The following is a 24,535-nucleotide window of genomic DNA, read 5'->3' as shown; positions in this document are numbered from 1 at the left end:
GTGTAGGATAATAGAAAAAAGAATAGGGTCTCAAAGTCAGACAGATGTAGGTTCCCTTTCTCCATCTGCCACTTACTAGTTGTGTGACCTTGGGTAAGTCTCTTATGAGCGCCGTGCCTCAGTTTCCTCATACATAGAACTAAGTTAATAAATCCCACATCCTATCAGTTTGGTGATGCCTGGCATAAAGTAATAGCAACTGCTATGGCTCATTTTGCTTCAGCGTTGTTCGGGCGCGTTAAGTCACAGTAGATGAGAACGAAGATGCTTCAGAAATGTGACCCGGCATTGGGGGCCCCTCACATGACCCGGAGTTATCCTCCTGTGTCTCCTGGCACAGGGCATGTGCTGGTCGGTAACCCGTCTTTCCAGTCTCCCCACACACCGGGTCTGTGAAGACGTGCCCCCTACCCGTAGCTGAGCTTGACGCGGCGGTGGCTCATGCGCCTTTCCGCCCCAGTCTGAAGCCACGGACCACACGTCCCATCCTAGCCTCCCGGCCCCGCCTCCCGCCCCGGGCGTGCCCCTTCAGTCTGCCGGCTCGGGTGTCGGAGGGGCAGCGCCCGCAGGATTTGCGCGCTGATTGGCTGAGCGACTGCGGCGGGCGGCCCGTGGGCCCACACACCCTTTGCGCTCAGCCAATGGGCGCGCGCGCGTCACTGACCCGGCGGCCCGCGAGCCGGCAGCCCCTCAATAAGCCACATTGTTGCACGAAACTCCGGCGCAGGAGTCCCAGGTCGCAGCTAACACACCGTGTCACCACGTCGGGAAGATCCGCGGGCTAGAGCAGCGCGTGTGTGAGCCGGACAGGTCCTATCGTCTTAGCAGAGCTGGGCTGCGATTCTTCCCAAGTTGAGCCTTAGTGATCCTTTTGCTGAAGTTAGCGCCTTGACCGTGGTGCAATCCGACACGTCGCCGGGAGTGATTCTTGGGCGCCTTCTAGCAGTTGTGACTCCCCAAACCTGTTTCTACAGACCTGAGACCCTCCAGCCGGGCGCGCCAACGCCGTTAGCCTTCTTTGTGTGCCCCTCCGAAACACCGCTCCTGGCTGGGCCGCCAACCCCGGGTAAAAAAGCAGTTCGACCGCGCCACCCTCCTTCCTCGCACGCGTTTCAGCCTCGGTTTCTTGACTCGGCGCAGCCAGGCCGCAGCAGGATGATCGCCTCGCATCTTCTCGCCTACTTCTTTACGGAGCTCAACCATGACCAAGTGCAGAAGGTAAGGACGCTGGGTTAGGGCCGTCTGGCTCGCTCTGACAAAGTTGCGTGGTCCCCATCATCTCCGGGGTCCTGGCCTGCAGTAATTCTAACCTTGACCCTACGGACGCACTTCCTCCATTCCGGGCTGAGGACGCTCTAAAAGTCCTTGTGGCCGGGAAACTCCTGTGCTCCAGGAGCCACGTCCGCTAGGCACCGGCAGGCATGTGCGCGCGAGTGAGAATCCTGGGCTCGCGCACCGCGCGGGTCTCTCCCTTCCTGCCACCCTGCGCGCGCTCGCGCTTTTTTTCCTGGAGGGGCGGGTCACCCGGCACGTAGTCCTAGACTGCTGGCCCCACGTGGGAGGAGCCCCTCTTTCGCCGCCCGAGTTCCGGCAAGAGCACGTGCGGAGAGTCGTGGCTGGGGGAGGAGGCTCCGCTGGCTGTGTGGGGCTGCCGGGGGCCTCCCACGCTAAAGGATAGCGTTTGGGGGACGCGTTCCCCATGGCGTTTCTCACGGCCTTGCCGAGGTGGGCTTCGAGGGAAGCGAACCAGGGGAGGAGCTGGGCAAGGGGCTGAGGAACCTCGCTTGCCGCGCCCGCTCCCCGGAACTACGGCCCCCCAAAACTGAGTCTCCGCAAGGGGCGTACATCCCTCTCTCACTCCCATCACCCCCCATCAGCCTTGGGACAGACCTGCCTTGAGACCCCCGGGGCCCGCTTCCAGGTGGGGGGCGGACTTTGGATGTTACTTCTGGTTTCTTCAAAGTTACTAGGAGGGGACCAACACCCGCGCTCCTCCTCCCCCTGCGCCTTCCCTACTTTCCCGTCTTTTATGAAATTTTTTGTCGTTCCTGAAAACGAGTTTCTTCCTGCCGTAAGCTCCGACCTGTCTGTGCCCACCTGGCTCTTAGCAGCCCCCTAGTCCCTAATTCTGCACTCCTGGGGCTGGTCATTTACATAAAGAGTCTCTGGCCCCGCCTGGAGCCTAGCTCCTGGTGCCTCCGGGTAGGGCTGGGCTGGGCTGGGCCCAGGAGTGCTAACTGGGGAGAACTGGGTTTCTGAAAAGCTCGAGATTCCAGGATTGGCTCAAGTACCGGGCTAGGAAAAGAGGAATGGGCTGGGGCGGCGTTGGGGGGGGGGGGTGTCCAGAGATGTTAGGCAGTAGCGGAGCGTTTCTCAATTACATACTTGCAATTTCTGTGTTTTAGTGGGAACGCATTTTTGGGAAAATGTCTTGACATTGTCGTTCGGCGGGGCGATCTGTTTGTACTCCCGTTATGGGGATCCTGAGAGCAAGGGAGAGGATGGTGGTTACCATTTTGGTGTTTTCAGAGGTAGCAGATGACCCCCCAAATAAAGAAAGAGTATTACCCGTGTTCAGTTGGAAGAGGGAGCAGACGGTGGCTGGTTTAGTTGTTTTCTCTGCTTATTAAGTGCTGTTTCTTTCTCCTATTGTACGTAGCTCTGTTCTACAGTTCCTTTCAGTTTACTTAAGAAGTGTGTGTGAGCCGGCGAGGTCTTGGCAACTGCTTTGAGCTTCTTTCCCCAAGAAGTGAGTTAACCTTTGAGGAAGTCTGTCATCTCTTGGCGAGTCCTAAAATACAAAGCCGCAGGACCATTAATCCTGGGGAGGTTTGCTCAATTGTGTGAATATGCCCCAGGACATTTAAATTCTTTTACAGATTTGCTCTGCCCCAGTCCAGAGTTAGGAGACTAGGACTGGAACTGTGGAGTTGTACACTTGCTGGCCTGGAAGGGGTTGTCATTTCTTTGGTTCCGGAGTGAAAGAAGAATTAGCCAGCGTTCTAATCTCTGTTTTGTGGTTTATGAATCTCAAGATCCTGAGCAAGGCACTTTGCCTGTTTGGACTGCCGGTTTCTTTTTGTGAATCGAATGATAGCAGTGGCCTTGTCCCCTCTATGGAATTGTGATGATTAAGCACAGCAAAGTGAAGAGGTCCTTCTTGCAGGCTTCTCTTCTCTACCCTGTTACTACCTTTCAGCCTGTTAAGAGTGTGGGTGTGTAGCGAGCGGGGTGGGGCGGTGGGGTTGGGGGGACACTTGGGTGTATTTCCTCTAAATTACTAGTGGGGGCAGAATTGAGTCAGGCTTTTAACTCATCAGGTGTCAGAACCTAGGATTTAGCCTCCTGGCTTAGGTGAGCAAAGCTGTTTGATTCCAGCTGCAATTCGATAGGACCTATATAGCAAGAGAACCAGAGTATTTTGGAAACATCTTTTCAAGTTTCTGCTAGAAGGAAGAATTAGGAGAGAAGGATGAAGCTTGAATTTAATTTTAATTGTTTTTTTTTTAAAGGCCTTGATTTGGACTCTGAAGTCCCAATCATCTTAACATGTTCTGGGGCTCCATCAGGATCACTTGTCTCCTGATGGGCAAGCCCAGTGATTTGCACCTTTAGGAAGAGAGTAAGGGTTATATGCTCACTTTGCTGATTGACACTTTGAAACTCAAGAGCAAACACATTTAGCACTTACTGTGTCCGGGATACTGTTTTAAGCTCTTTATATATGTTACTCATTAATGTTCACAATAGTCCCATGAAGCAGATACAGTTATTTTCATTGTCCCTGTTTTACTGGTAAGGAACTTGTCCAAGGTCAGTACATTTTTTTCAGAGCTGGGAATTGAAGCCATGCGGTTGCGCTCCAGAGTCCCGTGTGCCTGACTGCACTCACCTGCCTCTGGCAATGTTAGTGGACTCCATCCTGGCCTCTGTCTGTGTTCACTCGTGGATGCTGGCAGCACCCTCACCCAGCAGGTCCAGAGATGCACCTAGTTCTTCTCTTGGTTAAATTAATGGCATCAGCACCCTCTGGCTAATCTGGTGGGGAGATCTGGAGGCACTTCATGGACTTTTCTTTATAATTGCTACACTTTTGCCAGCTGGTCTCTGGGTTACTTCAGAGGCTTCTTAGGGTTTCTCTGTTTCCACTCTCTTTCTGGAGCCAGTCTAGGTCATTTCAGAAGCCTTTGAAGACTTTGCATAGTGAATGCTCCTGACCCCAACTCTGAGCTCAGCTTCATCTCTCTCCATTCCGACAAAACTTGAATCATTCCTCTAACTGTTATACCTGTTCACACCAGGAGCTTCTGCCCTATGCTGGCATTTGTATCATTCCATCATACACTGGAGTTGGTAATTTTTAGTTCTGATTCCTTCCTCAGGGAAGGGAGAATCCTGGCTGTTCAACTTCGTAGCCAAAGTTTTTGACAGCTGGTTAGGTGCTCAGTGAGTGCAAGAGTGAAGGAGGAGACCTTTTGGAGACAGAAGCTGAGCAAGGGCTACAGGAAGTGGAGGAGGGGAGCACTAATACTGGGAGGAAGGGCTGGGGAGAGAGGGAGACCCTTAGAAGCAGTGGGCTAGTCGTTCATCAAGGCCAGAGGCTGATCCTGAGAAAGGGAGGGAGAGAGAAGAAAAGAGCTTGCCCTGGCCTCCAGCAATTTAGGCTTTATGTATTGTCTGTGGAGAGCTAGAGGCTTCTTTTTATCAATGAGGTATAATTAGTATGTAAGATAGAGAATTTATGTCTCTTAGGAATGAGAATAATGATTAACCATATAAACGAAGTGTATATGCTTTCCTTTAGCCATTGACCAAATTGCTCTAACACACTAGACTGGTGACATTTTCATTCCACTCCTGAATATAGATAGCTCAGTTGGGCTCCTTGCTGTATGTATGAGGGGTGGCTTTCAATTCTGGACTTAGGAGAGGGGGAATATCTAGGAAGCAGAAAGGTTCATCAGAGCCCTGGAGTCAAGACAGACACGAGTTTTAATGGTTTTTGAGAACCTACTGTAGTTATAAAAACTCTGGATACTATGTGGGAAATTGAAACTGAGACATCTTTCAGTTGTCTGGTGAAATAAGGCTCTAGGAAAAGATACTTTACAGCCACTAAAGGGTGGTGTAGAGTCCCTTGGGGTGTGGCAGTGGAGAGGAGTGCCCTGGGGTGGGGAGTTAAGGACCTCAAGGGAACCATTACTGATAGGTTTTGAGCCTGGCTCTGTGCCCTTAATCTTCAGATAAGGGATTAAAGTATCAGGAGTAAACTACTGATTAAAACCTTAAAGAGTTTTTTGATTGAGTTCACTGACAGATACAATTCATCTCATTTGTTCATCTTGTAACTTAATCCTTAGTATCCTAATACTGTTCCTTCCCTGTTCTAAAGACAAGTGATGATGGTAGGAATATTTTGTAGCTTTTGCTAGCCATCCACTTGTTTTGTATTGCCAAACTTCTCTTTCAGAGAGGCTAGTAAGCACATTTTTCTTTACCACTGAATGATTTGAAATTCCGTGAGGTTCCTCAGACAAAGCCAACACTTTTTTTTTTAACATCACTTTTTAAAGTTGAACTTTTCTAGCATCTGAGGAGTCTGAGGGCAGTTAGGGGTCCTTTTCCAAGGGGAATGAAAACAACACAGACCTCAACAGTTTTCTCAAAAAATCTGGCAGCCAGAGTAAGGAGATCTGATGTACTGAAAGAACTCAGGAACCCCAGAAAACTGGCTTCCTTTGTTCAGATACTTCCAGTTTGAAAGGCGACTCTTGCTAATGGATTCCTCATTATCATTGTTGAGTTTTGAAGTCAGCAAGTTTGGTTTGTTTTCCAACACTGTTGCCTTTCCAAACAAGTGGGGATGGGGGTGTGGCAAATCAAGTCCCAGAGCCCAGTGGCTGCATCTTAAAACATCACAAGCCCTGCTTCCTTCCTTTGGAGTGGCTGCTTCTGCTTACTTTAAAGCAGGTCTCTCAACCTCAGTGCTTTTGACATTTTGAGCTGGGTAATCTTTTGGGAGGGGCTACCTCAGGCTATCACAAAGCACAAGAATTTCCATTGTACCCAAATTTATAGGGGAAAGCCTGTGTTTGTTTGTTTTTTTAAACAGCTCCTTCAAGTACTTTTCAACTATTTGAGATTTTGTCCCTCACTGGAGTTCGGTAGTGTCTGGAAACATTTTTGGTTGTCCCATGGTGGGTGAGGATATGTTACTGCATCTGGTATAGTAGGCAGAGGCAAGGGATGACATCCTGCAACGCACAGGACAAGCCCCCTGCAACAAAGACTTTTTTGGCACCAAATATCTGTGGGTAGAGAAGCTGCATTGGAAGAACACAACCTGTCCCCTCCTTCAGTTTTATAGTGCATCACTTGTGGTCACGTACAGCCAGTTAAGAGTGCAGCTAGCACCACAGCTGTCAGCTCTCAGTGTGCCATGTCATGGGATGGTCATGGCTGGAAGTTGCCTTTTACAAAAGATGAATTTAAGGGGAGGTCTGCAGGCCACAGCAGTCAGCAGGTGTCCATGACCCCTGGCTGAAAGGTGGGTTACCCAGGTTACTGTTTCTCTGTCCTTAACCAGAAAAATGTGGGCAATGTAAGCAGCACTCTTCAATGGGAGAGAAATCTGCTCAGTTGTCTGCAGGAGAATCTCACCCTGGCTGTTGCTGGGTTTCCATAAAGGCCAGAATTGGGAACAACTGCTCCCAGGGGCTGGAGCATAGCTGCCATAGCTGGAAGTAGAGGAGTGGGGCCGGTGACATGCACTGCGAGACAGTACCGCAGTCTTTGGGAGAGGCTGTGTGGTGAGACGTAGAGCCAGGCTCCCTGGGGCTGAAGGCTCGCTCATCACATCACCAGCTGTGTGAATGTGGGCCAGTTAATTTAACTTCTCTAGGCCTTAGTTTCCTCCTCTTGTGAAACAGAGAGTACTTGGATAACACCTTAGTGGGTTGTGGTGAGGGTTAAAGAGAGTTCATATATGTGAGGCTCTTAGAGCTGTGCCTAGAACACAGTCAACACTTTGTATTGAAGATTAGTACATGGGGAAAGACACACTCTTAGATACCCTACTGAACTCTGCATCTGGGCAGGAGAAAAGAGGCCCTGCTACTTCTTTCTAGAAGGCTTTTAGGGAATATGGGTTCTGGCCCAATTCTGCTCTCGGGCAAGTTGGTAAAGCTGAGGAATAAGGAAGCCTCCTCACTGCCCCTCCCAACCTCTGAAGCCCCTCTTTCCTGGGCAGAGGAGATGCGCTGAGCTCCTGCCCTGACTTGCTTTCCTTCAGGCCCTCTGGGGAAGGGGCCTCCCCTTGGGGGCCTCTGGCTGAAGTGTTCTCCTTGGGAAGTCAGGGATACCTGGCTGACTGAATGATCCCAGCCTCAGTTCAGCCCCTGTCACTGCAGGAACCTAGTCCCCTATACCCCCAGGCCTTCCTGGGGGCACAAGGGCAAAGGCCCCAAGGGCAGTTGCTGAGGCCACTCGTGCTGAGGGTGGCCATGAGAGGCTTGCTTGCTCCTCCTCCCCCACATCCAGCTGCCTGGACTCAGGCCTCCTGTGGAGAACCCACTTGAGGAGCCCTGGGCTGTCGTGTCATAGGACCAGGTTCTGGTAGGTGTTGGTTCCACTGGTCCCTGGGATCAGTTGTTCCCATGTTCTGGCACCGTGGGGTGGATGGTCCCTGGCCATGTGGGGTCTCGGCAGAGAGCTGTTTACCTGTTACACAAAGACTGTCAGCTGTCCAGTGTGTCCCCTCCTGACCGTGCGGTGTAGGGGGCTCCTGACAGAGCCCAGGGGGACCCACTGTGTGGAACCCACACTGTACTTCTCCCATCCCTGCATCGCTTTGTCTTGTCCAAACCCTGTTGGGAGTCTTGGCCTTGTTCCCATGGGAACAGGGGCCAGAGAATCCCATTTCCCCTGAATCACTGCCCTCTTTCAGGCGTAGCCATGCATTTTGTACTTTCATTTGTGGATTTCTAAGCATTTCTTTGACATTCCTTCCTTCCCTGGAGGGACCTTGGTCATTACTTTTCTTGGAGCTAACTGAGGGAATGAGTCAGGCTGAGAACCGGGCCCTGGGAGCCCGTGGTGCCCACCCGCCAGCCTTCCTGCCACTCCTCACACTCAGCTCGGCAGGCAGCCCTGTAGGCCTGGAGCTTGTCCATGTCCATGAAAGGCCTTCTTCCCAATCTCTTCCTTCTGGCATCTCCATACTGGATAAAGGAGTAAAGGCAGATAAGCCATGAGACAGCTTTAATTAGGGTTAAATGAGGGCATTTGAAACTGCCACTTTTCCTTTTTCCTTTTGAGGGACTTCCTTCTCCTGCTTCCTGCTTCCTCCCAAGTTTTTCTGCCTCAGCCTCTTCCAGTGAAGCTTCCAGCCATGTCCCAACAGTTCCTTTCCCCCTTCAATTTCCAAAGGTCTTAAATTAACAAACCCACACACTGCTTATTACTAAGTGCTGGGCTCTGTCTGTGCACTCTGCTATAACTCAGGCCGTCCTCAAACAGCCCTCCAGGAGAGACGTTATTATTACTACTGAGATGAGGACACTAGGTACAGAAAGGGCCAGGACCTTCCTTAAGGGCAAACTAGAATTCAAACCCAGGCAGTCTGACTGCAGCGCCCAGGTCCTTACCCCCAGCATGGGGCTGCCTGGGGCAACTGGAGGGGCCGAGTTTGTTGTGTTTCAGTTCCATGGGATTATGAGTCAGTTAGGAAGGGACCTTTGGGGTCATGTAGTCCAAACCCTAACTTTACGGATGAGGAGGCCAGGTGGCATGTACCAGGCGACCAGCCCAGGCTCACACAGGACTGGCCCCAGAGCAGGAGCCCAGCTTCTCAGTCCCTGGCCCAGGCCTTTCAGCACTGTTTGTGCAGCATGAGCCTTCCTAATCACTCAGGGGTGGACACTCCAAGAACAGTGGCAGGACTTGCTTTGTGGCCTTGACGTACAGTGGCCCTATAATTGAAGGTCCAAACTGGGCCGCTTTGAAGAATAAAAGGGGACACTATTAATAGTTAGGCTGCTACTACAGTGTAAACTGAGATTGTCCTGGGCTAACTGGGACATGTGGTTGCCCTGATTGCGGGGGTGTGATTATGGGGTGGGTGGGGCAGATGGGGAAGGTCTGTCACTGGAAATGGTGCAGAGAGACAGACCCAAAGGGCTTTGGTGCACCAGGTGGACAGTTGGCAGCAGACAGGGATGGGGAGTTCAGATGCCCCTGTGGGGCACAGGGCTCAGGGCCAGACCCTGGTCCCTGGCCTGGGGCTGTCTGGGGGAGGGAGAGCCTGACCCCTGGGGTGCTGGTCAGGGCAGCCAAGGTGGATGGAGAGGAAACTGTTCCTGCCAAGGTCACATGCAGTGAAGGCCCAGCTTGAAGACCAAGGTTAGCTCGGAGCCCTGGGGCTGTCTGCAGCGGCCGGCTGTCCCCTTCACCTAGGCCCCTCTCCACTCTGTGGCAAACCCCTAGGTCCTTGGATGTGACCATGACAAATATGTCTTGAGCACCTGCTGTGTCCTAATACTGGGATGGCTGCTGGCATCACAGATACGGCATTGGGAGCATATAGCCTATGCCTTTACTCCTCTGGGACCAGTGAGGGTGAGAGACACAGGTGTGAAAAGTGTGTTGGCATCACTGGCTGGGAATGTGGGGAAGGCATTAGAAGAGAGGCCATTTGCTGGGCCCCGAAGGGCAAGTGGGAGTTTGTTAAGCCAGAGGAGGGGAACATTCTAGGCATTGCGACAACATGTACATGTTTCTAACCTTTTCAAGACAAAACACTCTTCAGAATTGGATTGATGTGTCTGATTCAAGTGATTGTAAATCTGTATTTTATTACAGTGAAGAAACTGCCTACTCTGTGCCCTTGCCTTCAGTTTGTAAATTCCTTGCTGCTATATTTTCCTCCCACTGATGGACTGTGCCCCTTGCAGAAAAGACCAGGTTCTCCTTTATCTCAGCATCCTCAGCACCTGGCCCTGGCACAATTTACTGCTCAATCAGTGTGTGTAAATGAACTGTGCCAGGGTCTTGCACACACATATGGGGTGTATTATTCCTTTCGTTGCTGCTCCGCAGTCGGAACAGAATGTCTGAGGACAGGAGGGTCTCGGGTTGGGTGTCCCAAACATCCATCTCCTGGACCCCTGACAGGTGCTGCTTCCTGAGGTCTGTCTGGCTGTAACTTGATGCAGCTGAAAGCAAGAACTGGAAGAACAGGAAACCTGTGACTCATGATGGTGCAACAGGATCCTGGAGGAGGTGCCTGTGAGCCTGCTCAGTCAACTCCACGCTCAGCCCACTGCCCTGGCTTGTGAGCACAGTGCATCAGGGCTGGAGTCTCCGAGGTGGCACGGTAGCCCCAATGAGCGTCCACTTTGTCCCATCTGAACAAGTGTCATGGCAGATCTGTTTGGTTAGCTGCATTTCAGGAGACAGGGGCCATAAGGAATCCTGCATCTGTTGGGTCTTTTCCTCCTGACTTTTTTTCTTTTTTTAAATCAAAAATAATCTGGCTTGATGTTGGTTTGGCAACTTCACAGGGTAAACTTGCTGCTCTTTGCACAGGCTAGGTCCTCCCAGGAGGAGTCTGTGAAGGTGTAATTATTAATGAGGTCACTGACAGCTGTTACCTGGTTTTCCTGGGACAGACACACCTGTGCCCCAGGTCAGACCACTCAGTGGGCCACCGGATGTCATGGGTCTTGCCAGGGACTTGGCCTGTAGTTTTGGGGAAGCTTCAAGCCTTGGTTTCCTTGTCAAAGGCTTGTGGTAAAACCCTGGCAAAGAAATAATGCAAAAATATGAAATTCTTTTGAAACTTAGTTGCCAGCATGTAAGTCACCAAAAGGCTGTGTGTGGCTGTATTTAGATTGTGGCTCGCCCTCTGGTTTGACCTCTTTGGCCCTCTGCCCATGGGTAGTGGGAAGACTAGGGCCTAGTCAGTACCTTGCCCATTTTTCTTCCTATATGTTTAAATTGAAGTATACCATACACAGGAAACTGAACACACCCAGCGACCAGCACCTAGATCCAGTAACAAGTCATTACCAGCACCAGCGCTAACTCCACTCAGTGGACTTACTATCCTGACTCTGTCAGCATAGATCTGTTTCTGCATGTAGTATAAATGGACTCATATGGTGTGTCCCTTTCACCCAACTGCACATTCTGAGACTCTGTGTATGTTGCAGGTGGTGGTGCATTCTTACTGCTGTCTAGCGTCTTTGTCCTTGCGCCCCCAGCCCTGTTCTGACTGGTTGAATTAAACCAGATGGGACTAGTGGGTGCTCTTCAAGAGGGTTCAGTCCTTCCTAAATTTCTTCTGAGGATGCTAGGTTGGAGCCTTGAGTCCTGCCCTAATATATGTGTGACCTGATTGTATCTTTAGGACAACAACACAAGTGCTAGGAAAGCTGAAATTTAGTCAGTTGGTCTGCTTGGGTCTAGAAGAAACTAAACAGTAGGTATTAGCTAGTGTTCAGCTGGAGAGAAGGTTCTGGGTATTAGATCAGAAATGCCCAAAGACTGGAGATGGGAAGGCCAGTGGTGCCTCAGGGCTTCCCTGTGTCCTTGGCCCTGATGCTTCTATGCTGTGGACTCTTACTTGGTCATTTGAATTCACCCTTCTACCAAAAGGGTGTTTGCTGTAGGAATGATTGACAAACATTTGCTCCATCATGTATTATTTTTTTCTGTCTGCTTACTAAAAGGATTAGGTGATGTGGTTCAGCTTTCAGTAAAGGGATTGTTAGAGCAAAAGTCATCAAACAGGCAGGGATGATTACCAAAAAACTTAGACTAAGGATAGTTTGCTGGAGGTGAGTACAGGTCTCTGAGCTTCCTGACAGTTCAAGCAAAAAGGACAGCTCTCCTTGAGTCAGTCGTTTCAGTGTCGTTGACCTGTAGCAGGAAGCACAGTAACCTTGGGGAGCCAGACTTTGTCCTGACACTAAACCATAGAGAATTAACTGATCAGTGGACAACACAACAACTTTACATGTGGGGCGATCTTTATGACCCTTCCTTCTTATGCCCCCTTGATTACGAGCGATAGGATTAAATCACAATAATATGAAGGCAATGTAGTAGGGAGCTAGCTAGCATGAGGTGGTGAGGTGAGTGAGTAGCTTTCTGGTCCTAGAATTCGTAACTTCCTCCCAGGATCTTGGGCTTTTGTGTCTTTTCATATGCTCTCCCTACCATCTTCAGGTCAATATACATCCGCTGACGTGTATGTTGGATTTGTGTGTTCTTAGCCCAGATGCAGTCTTCCCTGAATGCCAGTTGCACAGGCCATTTGCTCACACCTGTGACACTTCCCGTGGGCTGCCTTGCACTGTTATCTTTACTAAAACCCACCCTTCCATTTGTTTCAGAGACATTTACTGGGTCTGTAATATGAGTTGAGATCTGTGCTATCTTGTAACGAACATCCTAGAGCACAATCTTGATTTCTTTCAACATTTTTAATTGCATATCTATATATAGAGTAAATATATTTAATACAATTCAATGGCATTAAATACATTCACATTGTTGTACAACCACGACCACTACTATCTCTAGAATTGATTTCCTTTAAAATTATGTTCCTGTACACTGTACACTGTAGTGCTTTGTGTATAACTGGTTTTCAATAAAATGGGAGAAGCTAGGGTCCCAGTATGGTCAGGGATTCAGGCATTGTATGATAACGAATCTTACGGATTTAGATGTTGAAATTTAAAGTTTCTTCTATATTTCCCTTTGGAACTTAGGGTTTGTAGTACTTGATATAACAAACTATCAAAGTTGGTTATTACAGTCTTCTGGTTATACCTAGTTTGATAGGACTATTTTTCTCACAGATAGGCTGGCATCAGGATCTAGGTGGTGGTCACCAGCCATCCAGTTAGAATTGACCTGCAAGATGACATGGGCTCTTGTGGACCAGCAGCAGGATTGTCACTTGTTTTTGACAGTAGAATAAGGCATCTGGATGACCCACATTCTAGTCTCAGCTGTGTGACTTTGGACAAGGTTGCTCTTTGGCTTCAGCTTCTCAGAGGTCCTTCTCTGGCTCTCCCCTCCAGGCCTTTCCTTTGGGGCTTCTCCAGACCTGGCTGGGCTGTGTGGGTCCTCTACGAGGAGGACCTTCTGCTCCCTCCTTTCCTTGCATCACTGTTATGACCCAATTTCCTCCCCCCTCCGCCCGCCATTTTAGTTCTGGTCTGGAGCAAAATGTGGCACTGAAGGAGATGCGCTTCCCATTTTGGGTGTTATCTTATTTCATAAAAAGTATGGGGTTAATGTCGCTTTAGGGCTCCTCTGGCCTCTAGCCACAATTCTGGAGAGGAAGTGGGCATGTTGTGTTATGGGTAGCAAGAAAATAACCAAAATTGCCCAATGAGGAAGTTGTAATCTCAAGACAACTAAATAGATGTCATCTAAAACTGCTATCTCTTTTCTGTTTAATACACACCCTTGCCTCCAAGCAGGCAGGTGGCCTTCCCATACCTCAGCCAGGCTTTGCTTCCGGTCTGCCTGTTGCCCCAGCCTGGAATGCCCCCTCCTTTCCCTCTGTTTCCATGATAGAGATTTAAGAGAAGCAGCCTACTCTGGTAGGCCACACACCCACCATAAAAAATGAAGAAAGGACTTGGGGTTTTAGCATCTGTTTTGTTAATGTTGAGTATGAGTTTAAGTGGGGTTAATAAATGTCCTTGATCCTCTGATGGTGCCACTTGGCAGAGGTGAGTCTAGGAGAAAGAGGAGAAGGGGTGGAAGGAAAAGGGGTGGTATAGGGCTTTATGTTCGTCACCTCATTTATGCCAGTGATTCTGTTTGGAGCTGTTCATCCCCTTTTATAGGGAGGTAACTGGGGCTCAGGTGCTGAGTGAGTCATCCAATGTCACACACCTGCCCAAATGCTAGAGCCAGGATTTGAGCACTGAGTTTCCTGGCCACAGCCTGCAGTCCACCACCACTAGCTACAACATGTGGGTCAGCCTGACTGATTCTGCTTTGATGTTTCCAACAACTTAAGTCTGTTTCCAACAAGTATAGGGCTTGTCTTTCCAACTTTCAGCACCAGAATCAACACTGGATTCTTCCACACATAGCTTAACACCTTAACTACTGATTTTCAAAGACCCTTGGCAGAAAAATGGTAAAAATGACCTTGAGTAGTATTGCTGGAGCCCAGCCCATCACATTATTGGCATGGTGGATACCAGCCTAGGGAGAGGGGCGGTTGCTTGAGCACCAGCCCTAAAGGTGTCAGTTTGGTTAGTCTAGAGTGGATCTTTGGAATTCTTAATATTTTCACAAAGTTCCTCATGTCAGTGTCATCCTGATGTACAGCCACGTTTGGGAACTCATATCCCAAGTGGCAGAATGGAGACCAGGAAGAAGTTATCAGAAAGATTTATCTCAGATTGAGGATAAGCTTTCTAACCATTAGAGCTGATTTACAATGGGAGGTAACCCACTTGGAGAACTAGGGAGCCTGTCATGCTTGGACGCATTCGAACTTAGGCCCCATGACTGTCAGGTTGGGAGGGCCTAACTGGACAAACTTGAGAGCTGCCTGAGTTCTGTGAGGTTTTCACCTTGCTGTCCCACAGGCTTTTCTGAGAGTTTGTTTTTGCCACAGTCCTCCTGTCCCAGGCACATTGGGTGTCTCCTAAATGACTTTGTCCCCCGACTTTGGGCCTGGTGCTCTCTGCTCTGGCTACACTGTTGGTGAACGTTGGCAAGATTCCTACCAGTGCATTCACTTCCCTCTCAATCCAGGAAAACTGTCTTTGTGTGGAGGCTGCTGCTTGTTTCCGACTTCTGCTTCCCTTGGCCACCCTTTACCCAGCAGAGCAGTGCTCGCCAAGGCTGGGTGTGTCCCAGCTGTGTGTTTAGGAAGCTGTGACATTAGTGATTAATCACCCCTTCCTGAGTGGCCCAAATAAGCTCAGGTGGATACATATATCATCCTGCTGTGAAGGGGGAAGTCTGCCTTGAGGTGCTCTAGCTGCATTTCACACAGCTATCCTATACCATTTCTCTTCCTCTCATGTGACAGAGAGGAACTCATGGCCCTGGGGTCATCCCGGAAACCACAGGGCAGAGTGCCTGCCGTGGGCCCACAGGACAGGGCGGGGGCCAGCCCCAAGGGCTTGGCTTTACAGCCAGACACACCTCAGTTTGCATCATAGCCCTGCCCTCACCACCAAGTGACCTGTAAAGCAGGGATATAGGATTTTACAAAGGGACAATTGAGGTCAAGTGAGTAAAGCCAAAGGATGGTGTCTGGCAGGTAAAAAATGCTTGGTAAATGTTTAGCTACTGTAGCGATCATCTTCATCTGTCATTGAACTAAAAATGATTATAATCTATTGGGTAAAGGGCACCATCGCTGGGGTAAAGGCCAAGTGTTAACTTGTTAGAGTATTTGAGGGTTAAGGATGGGGAGTGCCAACTGGATTCCCAACACGCCATGTCACTGCTTAAGCATCAAAGTCAAACTAAGAATGGCCACTGAGGAATTGTGGCCACTCTGCCTTTGCTGTTTGGGTATGTGGCCTCCCACTCCAAGAAGTGATGGTCAACCTCTTAACACTGCAGTCTGGCTCTGCTCTCCCATGCAGGAACTCTCTGCTTCTGTTGCAACACCCAGAGCTGTCTAAGGGGGTGGGAGTGGGGTATTGAGGCTTCTGGCACTCCTTTGCTCTTAGGGAAAGTAGTAATGTGGGTGCTCCAACCTTGTCATGGTTAAACTCATGACTGCGCAGAGATGTGTCTGCTGCACCTGCTGGGCTCCACCCTGGCAGGGCACCCAGCCCTCTGCTGTTTGCCCTTCGTGTCTGCGTCAGGGCATGCCTGGCCTAGAAGATGGCCTTCTAATGGACGTGGCCCGCCTGAGTGTACTTCCGTGCTGTTTGAACTGTGTAGGCCCTGCTGTTGTCCAGCAGAAGAGGGGCATTCATCTAGCAGAGCGGACAAGAGCACAGGTGAGCCAGGCTGCCCAGTCCTGTCCCACCTCTGCCCTTTGCGTGTGTGACTGGGAATGTTGCCTTCCCCTCTTGGTAGAATGAAGGTGATAACACTGCCTCCCTCACTGGGCTGTTGTAGGATTAATGAGGTAATGGGTGGGAAACCTTGAAAATGGAGTTAGTGCTAAGGAAGGATTTGCTTTTACTACTGTTGCACATCAGGACATCTTAGGCTGATCCTGGACATGGCCTGGCATTGGCCTCCATTCTAGTGGCCCTGGACTTTGTACATTAACACTGAGATGTGTAAGCCATAAGGCAGCATTCGTGAGCCAGCCCAGGTGTCACTGCATCTGGAGCAGGAGACCTCTGGGGGCATTAAAGTTGCCCTGACCCCCACATCACTAGCGATTTGCCCGCTACCAAAAGGAAGGGTGTGTGTGTGGTGTTGGGCTAAAGCTGTGCCCTTTTCCCCCCTGGGGATCCTCTACTGTCACAGTGGGGGGAAGCTGGGCCTCCTCAGGAGCACTGTGGTTCCTCATTATCGTAGGAAATCCAGAGTAGGGACCCAGCTTGGGGTGGGGACTGGTGCCCCACAGCCCTGGAAGGCTGGGGCAGACAGTGGGCCTGAGGCAAGTGAGATTCCAGGAGCCTGAAATCAGAAAACAGAATAGATGGTTGGATTCTTCCTCATTCAGACTGACAGATTTAGTCTGCAGAAGCTCTTTGATAAATGCTGGCAACAATGGAGTTCAGGGGAATTCTCTTTTCTGCAAGTTGGAAACCCAGTGTGGCAAGCCTCTGTTGTCTGGGGAGGGAGTGGAGAAGTGGCCAAGGGCCTTTTGTCTTCCCAAATCTGTCGTTTTTGTTGTGTTTTAACCAGGTGACAGTTGTGGAGGGGACAGATGTGGCCCATTCCCACACTGGCCTTTGCTTTCTTACTGCTGTGTTCAGCACTTTACTCCAGACTCTGTGTTGGGATGTTAGAGGAAGGATAAAAGATTAGTACTGATATAGGATAGGTGAAATGGTGTGAGGAGGGCCAATCCATTCTGCAGGGACAGAAACAGGCCCAGAGAGAAGGATGTGGCCCACACCCCACAGGGAGTTAGGATGCATCCTGGAAGAGAGAAGATGTGAGTAAGGGGACCGTCTCTTATGTTGTTTTGTTTTTGTCCTTTGTCATTCACAAAGGAAGGCACCAGGATTGTTCTTTCCTTAGAGAATTAAATACCTTCTGCCATTCCCCTGGAAATCCTAGGCTGCAAGTTTTGGTTAAAAAATTTTTCAGGAAGAAAGTGCTAGAACATATATAATAGACTGAATAATGAATGAGCACATTTGTCTTAGAAAGCTAATTGTAAAAATCTGTGCTCCTTTGACAGAGTTGGGCATGGGTGAGGGACAGGTGGGTGTTGACAGGGTTTTCCACAGGAATAACAGTGGCAGCGGTCACTGCCAAGCTTTGCCCTTGGCGATCCTGGGGTTTCAGAGCTGGGAAGAGCAGGTCCCTTGTCATCCCTGACTTTGCTGATGAGGTCGGAAGGACTGAGACCCCCACACCTTGAGGGCAGAGCTGCAGCTTGGCCCAGGGCTCCCGAATCTCTACCCCCACCATCCCATGACCAGCAGTCTCCCCTGTCCACCATCGTTCCAAGGACGGGCATGGCGTGGACACTCGTGTACCTCCCTGGAAGGATTTCTGTCAGGCCTTCTCCTGATAGGAGAAAACTGAGAATATCCGTGGCCAAGGCAGATGGGAGCTTCCCAGAGGGAAACCACCTGAGAGGGAATCCGGTTGCTGCTTCTGCTGGTGTTAAGCTTGAGAAAAGTTCCTGTGACTTTATGTTGGAAACAAGATTAGTGAAATAACCAGGGAGAGCTACGTCTGCCTCTGAGGACAGGAGAGGTTCGTTACTGCTACTGTAGAGACGCTATTATGTGTTGGGTACTGTGCCGGGGCTACAGGGCAAATAAGTGGGCATGGTTCTTCTTGCCTTTTGTGCTTGTGATTCAGATACTAATAAATATGTATTTCCAAATTGTGGATGGTACTGGGAAGGGGAATGTCCAAATTCTTAGAGTCACGGGAGGCCTGTTTCATTAAGAGGATCAGAAGAGGCCTTGGCAGAAAGAGGCCTGAAGCATTGGTAAGAGGTTGGTGGATGAAGAACGGGGTAAGTAAGGAACTGTAGCCCATGTGCATGGGTCCCAAGGTGGGGAGGGACGAGCTGGGTGAGCAGGTGACTGAACCAAGGGTAGGCTGTGCAAGGACTGCAGAGTCAGTGAGATCGGGAAGTAGGAGACACCAGACCGTTTGGGGCCTTGGAAGGATTTTGGGTTTGGTTCTAATGGGAGGCTGCTGAAAGACTTTAAGCAGGGGAATAGTAAGTCTGGCTGTTGGATGGAGCATAGATGGAAGGGGTTGTACAAGTCTGCAGAATCGGGGTTGTACAAGTCCAGGCAAGAAGCGGTGGGTGCTTGGCCTAGGGTGAGGGGTAATGGGATTGGTGCAGCCAGAGCATGAAGTGTGTGGGGAGTCAAGATGAGGGTTGGTAATGAAGCCCAGTTCCAGGGATGTTTTCATAGACATGTAAACTCGACCTTTCCAAAAAGGACTCTCCTCTTTTCCCTGGTCTTCACCATTCTCCAGAACTAAAATTAAACCTATTTTTCTAATTTTAATTTTTAGTTTTTTAAAGACAAAGTCTTGTCAAATAGATTCCAGTTAAATGGTCTTTAACAATAACCTTCTGTACATAACATGTTATTATTTTGAAGAGCTGATTGGCATTCCATGACATGGATGTGCACCATAATCTAACCTGCAGGCCTCTCCTCTCCTCTTGTTTCCCCCCCCTTTCAGGTTGACCAGTATCTCTACCATATGCGTCTTTCTGATGAGACCCTTCTGGAGATCTCTAAGCGGTTCCGCAAGGAGATGGAGAAAGGGCTCGGAGCCACCACCCACCCTACTGCTTCCGTGAAAATGCTGCCCACGTTCGTGAGGTCCACTCCAGACGGGACAGGTGCTGCCGCTGGGGGGTGGCTATTGCTGGTGGGAGACTTGGGTGGCTGTGCTCAGGGACCCAGAGAACTATGCATCACTGAAAGTTCTTTGGTGTCAAGCCTTGGAAACCAACCCTGGCTATTTCAGACATACAGGGAAGTTAATGAAAGTCTGTGAGATGGGGCAAACAAGACTGGGAAAGTGGGCAACCTTGGTAGACAAAGTAGAAGTAAATCTGTCAATCTGACCAGTGCATGTTTGGCAGCTGTTTGTTATCCATCCATGTGCTGAAAAAGGCTGCACTGCTCAGTTGGGGATCATACAGTCCCCCTGCAGCTGCATGCAGTGGTAGTGAGGAAGCACGGTGTGCCTGGGACAGTCATAGCCAGAGGCCGCAGCAGCCAGTCTCTGGCCCTTTAACTGGCACTCTCCACAGGTTTGCTGGAGAAACAGTGTGGTCCACATTGTCCTAGATTGTTTCTTGAAGTCTGTGAAAGTAGTAGAAGTGCCAATTAGCTTGGGAGACTGAAGAGCCACAGTGCACATTAAGGTATTAAAGGCTCAGAGTTGTGCAAAAAGAACCTGTCCAGCTTGGTTTAATCCCCTTATTTGGATACAGAATCTGTATTTCATGAAGCACCACCCAGCAAGTGATTTAATCAAATGGAGAAAAGGGTCATGGTGGCGATGGAAGCTGGAAGGTAGGTTGGACCTAGATCAGAAGGCCTTGTATTGCATGCCTAAAACACAGTCTTTCTTCAGTAGGCAGTGGGGAGGAACTGAGAGTGTTAGAGGGGTGTGAGCAGAATGCACATCAGCAGCAGTGTAGGGAGGCAGGTGGGGGCTGATGGGCAGCTGCTAGAGCACAGGGCCGGACCCAGGGCACATGTGGTGGGCAGGGAGAGTAAGCAGTCAAAGGCTACTCCCCGGTGTGGAGCCCAGCTGCCTGGGGGTGACATCATCAGAGAAGGCAACAGCGCTAAGCTTTGTCAGTGCGTTCACACAGCTTGTCTCCTTGACTTCTCCTAGTAACATCTTAAGGATAAGGACCTGTGGGGGCTGTGAGGGGTCGGGTGGGATAGCTACCCACATCCCAGGGTGGGGAAAGAGCCCACCGCCACTGCCAGGGCAGTGGAGGAGCCAGGAAGCAGAGTCTGAAAACCTGAGGGAGGGGAGTGCACCAAGAAGCCAGCGGGCCGCTGGGGAGCCATCCGCAGAGGAGTCCTGGGGCCAGGCCGGGGCTGGGGCTGGGTGTGGGGCAGGGCTGGCTCGTTGCCTCATGCCTTCAATATTTCCATCACACCTGTGTCCTTGAGGCTTACCTGCCTGCGAGCCTCTGTGGCCCTGGGATGTCTCACAAGACTCTGTACCTTCCTACCATTCCTAAAACAAGTATGTTTGTGGTGGCCTTGGGACCCAGCCTGGACGCTGAGGGTGCGACCTTATACAGGATTGTTCTCTGAGTGTGTGTGTGTGTGTGTGTGTGTGTGTGACCCCTTCAAAGAGCTCCTTGAGGTGAAGGGCCTCCATCTGTTCTTAGGTCCCTTGTATGTCCTCTAGATTCGTACATTTACAGTACCTGCCACTCCCTCTGACTGGCAACCACACCCGCTCCTATGGTTTTCATTTAATGTCCTGATACATTTACTGGCTCCTCAGGCCAGGAACCCATGCCTTTTTTTCAGGCACTAGCACTAAGCAAGTACCTTAAATATTTATTAAATATATATTATGGGGTAAAGGCTTTTCTGAGCACCTACATGCAGGAACTCATTTACTTTTCACAGTATCCTAGAATGTAGGTACAAATTTTATCCACGTCTTTTTTAGATGAGGAATTTGAAGTTTGGATGTTCAGATAACTTGCCTGAGGCCACATAGTTAATGAAAGGCTGAGTCAGGATTCAAACTCATGTATGCCAAGGGTCAGGCATCGAGTCTGTACCCCATCCAGTCTCAGCCACAGTCCTGTCAGGAGCCCACCACCATACACCTCAGGGATCTGGCTTGCAGAGGACAGTTGCGTTTTAAGAGAAAACACAGGAATAAATGATACTGTTTGATGAACACTCATGGTAGTCTGTACTAGGCTGTTTACATGAATAGGCTGTTTCACTCTCCATGCAAACTCTTTAAGAGAGACATTCCAATTTAAAAATAAGGCAACTGAGGCTAAAAGGGTTGGTGATTGCCAAGGTCATCTGCGGCCAGTTAGTGGCAGAGGTGGGATTTACGTGAAGGTAATTCTGACTCTATGACCAAGAGGTTCATATTTACATTGACTCATGTTGCTGAACAAATGTTTCTAGAGCAAATCAGATGATGATCTTTTTAAACAGATCATTAATATGAGTTGGCTTTCTACAATTAAAATAAGCTCAAGCACCACCCAACTGGAAATCTAATATTCTAGCTTCAAATTCCAATTTAGAAATAGAGTATTTTTGTAGTGTCTTTATCACCCTCTTGTCTTGGCAGATTGTTTAGATATAACCATGTCTTAGAAGACAGTGAGGTGAAGGCTTTGCTGTATTGATCATTTGACACTTCCCCACTTTCCTGAATTGTGAATTATTTCCATAGGTGAGTGTATCCCTACTGTCTCTTAACTCCTTAGAGAGCAGAGTATGATGATGATGATGATAATTAAATTAAAAAATTATTGAAAAATATGGACTTATTCAATGCCAAGTTCTGTGCTATACACTGTATTTCAGATATCTCATTAATTCTTACAGTGACCCAATGCCTGTTTTATAGAACAAGAAGGTAGATTTCACTAGATTAGGCAGTTTGCCCAAAGTCACACAGTGGGCAAGGGGAAGCATTTGATTGTAATCCAGCCAGCAGCATGCTGGTGCCTGGGTCCTTAGGCACACCGCTAGTGGTGCATATTATTGCTTCCCTCCCCTACACTGCTAGCACAATGCATTAATTCTTCTATTAGTAACACAGACATAGCCACGCAACTGATTTCAGAGAGTTCCCTCTGAGGCTGGTCCTCTGTTGGGCAGCAGTGTGCCAAGCTGCCTTGTGCTGCACCTTTGAAGAGTGAAAACTGTCCTTGGGCAGATAAGGCTTATGGAGATGAAATGATTACAGGATGATACTGGGTCATATAATATACACACACGATATGATAAAGAGAGACTAGCCTAGTGACAGGTTGCAGGGAGACTTTTCAGAGGCCTTATCTTGGTTGCTCAGCATTATTATCAACAGTCGTGCAGTAGAGGCAGATCAATAGCTGACACACATGCAAGTTAATCAGTGGACTTATATGGTGCCCACAATATAGACTAAAGATTGAATTGATAAATAGCCTCTGTATAGTAGTAGTAGAGTTTGTTAAACAGTTACATGCACCAGGCATTGTGCCAAACACCTTACGTGTTCATTGCACTGAATCTTGATGAAAATTGTGTGTGTGTCTCTGTGTCCTGGTGAGTAGTGGGGAGGTTCTGGCTTGAGAGGAGGTTATTACTGCTCCTTTGTAACAGATGATGAAATCTGAGTGTCAGATTTCTAATAATTTACCCCAAATCATATGGCTAATACCCAGGTCTGACTACCTGAAAATCTTAACAATCTCAGTATCTACAGTTCTGAAACAAACATGTTCTAGTCCTTTGAACAATGGTTTCACACCTGTGGAGCTAATGTAACACTTCTCTGGCTGGCACATATTTTGAGCTTAAGAAACATTTCCTGAGTTTAAAAGGACCAGGATGGTGCTTTCTGATGGCATTCTGGGAGCTTTGGGAGCACTTACAGTGTGTAATTTATGTGCCCCAGGCCCCTCCTTTCCAGCAGCTTTATTTTTTTCTCTTTCTGCATTTTGGCATTTGGCATCCTGCTGCTTATAAAATGATTTGAAAACTAGTGACTTTGAAGATCAGGTTCCCCCATTCCTTGACTATATCAGACTCAGCATTAGCTGACCATATGATTTGACACCTTTAATAACATGGAATTACTTGATTCCTGGGCAGTTAGTTTAAAATCAAAATGATTTGAAAACTAGTGACTTTGAAGATCAGGTTCCCCTATTCCTTGACTGTATCAGACTCAGCATTAGCTGACCGTGTGATTTGACACCTTTAATAACATGGAATTACTTTATTCCTGGGCAGTTAGTGGAGACCAGCTCCATTGTAATGGAGCAGTTGGGATCTTGGAGCTTAAAAAGGGGCTGCCAGATATGTGGGGGTTTCAGTTACATGGGAAACGTGTGCCTGGAAATTGTGTCTGCCAAAGGGGGTTTTGCTGTATTTCCGACCCAGGACCTAGAGATTGATCTTGTTAGTCCTCTTCTCAATCAGAGGCCAGGCCATACATCCTGAGAGTGGTCCTTGGCAGTGGGCTAGCAGGCACTTGAAAACTAAAGGGTAAACAAAGTCTCCCCTAACCCAGAGCCTCTCTATGGAAGAAGATTGGAATGTTGAGTGCAGCTGCCTGGGGACCCTGGAAATGTTCCTGCTATTGCAGGCCAGGCAAGGGCAGGTCCCTTTGGGGGCACTGAATTATAGGGCACTTCAAAGTTCCAGACTGCATGCCTCAGGCAGTAGTTGACAAGGAAAGGCAGATGGCCCTGTGGTTGGATCTAACAAGGACCAGGGATGACCAGCTATCCTTGTTTGCCTGGAACTCTCTCAGTTTTATCATGGAACCCTCCATGTCAGTCCTGGGCAAACCCGGGTGGTTGACCACCCTATGTGGTCCCAGAACTCAGGCTTCATCACTGCTTGGCTCAAATCTATCACACCAGTCTCCTCACCAGACTCTCTGGCTAGACCCATAATCTGCAGTGCAGCCTTTTGAAAACACAAATCTGACTTTCTGCTTAAAACCCAAAGTCCTTGGCATTGGCATTTGCTGTTGCTTGTAGCCATGATATAGATGCCCTACGTTGCAACCACTCAGGACATGCCATTCCCTGAGCACGTCATGAACTTGTACACCTCTGTGTACCCCATTGTCTGTCTGGTAACTCATTCCATTCACTAAGGACCTGGCTGTCTTGCATTGGCTCCCAAGAAGGCTCCCTTTTCTGAGGAGAAACTATCATTCCTTCTATGACATTCCTATTGTGGTACTCGCCACAGTGCACCTGACTGCTCCCTGTCTCCCTGGCTGGTCAGGGTCTGGCTTGCATACAGCACCAGGAGCTAAGAAGCTTGATAACTATCTATTTTTAATGATCAGTGTTGAAATAACTAATTGCAGAATAGGAAGTATTTTGTTGGCAGGTCCTAGAATAAGTTTGGTGTTTAACTCTCAAAGTAGTGATTTTAAAAACATTCTTTTCTTAGTGGCTCCTGTTCCCCATCTTAAACAAAATGAGATCTTACATAGAACTTCATATGTAAGACAGTTAAAACCAGGGAAAAGAAATAAATTGATAGTGAGAATGTGGGGTGTGAGGCTGTGCTGTAACTGGCCTCCCTAGCTTTTGCTAAGGGCAGACCTTGCCACTTCCAAGGATCCCAGAACTCTGAGATCGCTGTGTAAAAGCCACCTGCTTAAAAGGAGGCTCTGGGGT

The 24,535-nt window shown here is 49.0% G+C and overlaps 1 protein-coding gene across 3 annotated transcripts in view; it reads left to right on the top strand.

The window, feature by feature from the left end:
• The first annotated feature begins 687 nt into the window (after nt 1–687).
• Nucleotides 688–24,535, top strand: part of HK2 (hexokinase 2) — a 55,213-nt gene continuing 31,365 nt past the window's right edge. For 2 of the 3 annotated variants that reach the window (XM_036930646.2, XM_036930645.2), the window contains exons 1-2: nt 688–1,218; nt 18,850–19,012. In XM_036930646.2, the coding sequence (XP_036786541.2) occupies nt 1,156–1,218; nt 18,850–19,012 (226 nt within the window). In that variant the 5' untranslated portion in view covers nt 688–1,155. Of the gene's footprint in view, nt 1,219–1,706; nt 1,726–18,849; nt 19,013–24,535 lie in introns of those variants that run through there. The other variant, XM_036930647.2, reaches the window with a different exon arrangement.

This window comes from Manis pentadactyla, chromosome 2 (genome assembly GCF_030020395.1).
Source record: "Manis pentadactyla isolate mManPen7 chromosome 2, mManPen7.hap1, whole genome shotgun sequence".
Taxonomy (NCBI): Eukaryota; Metazoa; Chordata; class Mammalia; order Pholidota; family Manidae; genus Manis; species Manis pentadactyla.
Note: the sequence above shows the minus strand (reverse complement) of the source record. Positions and strands in the feature narration are given on the sequence as shown.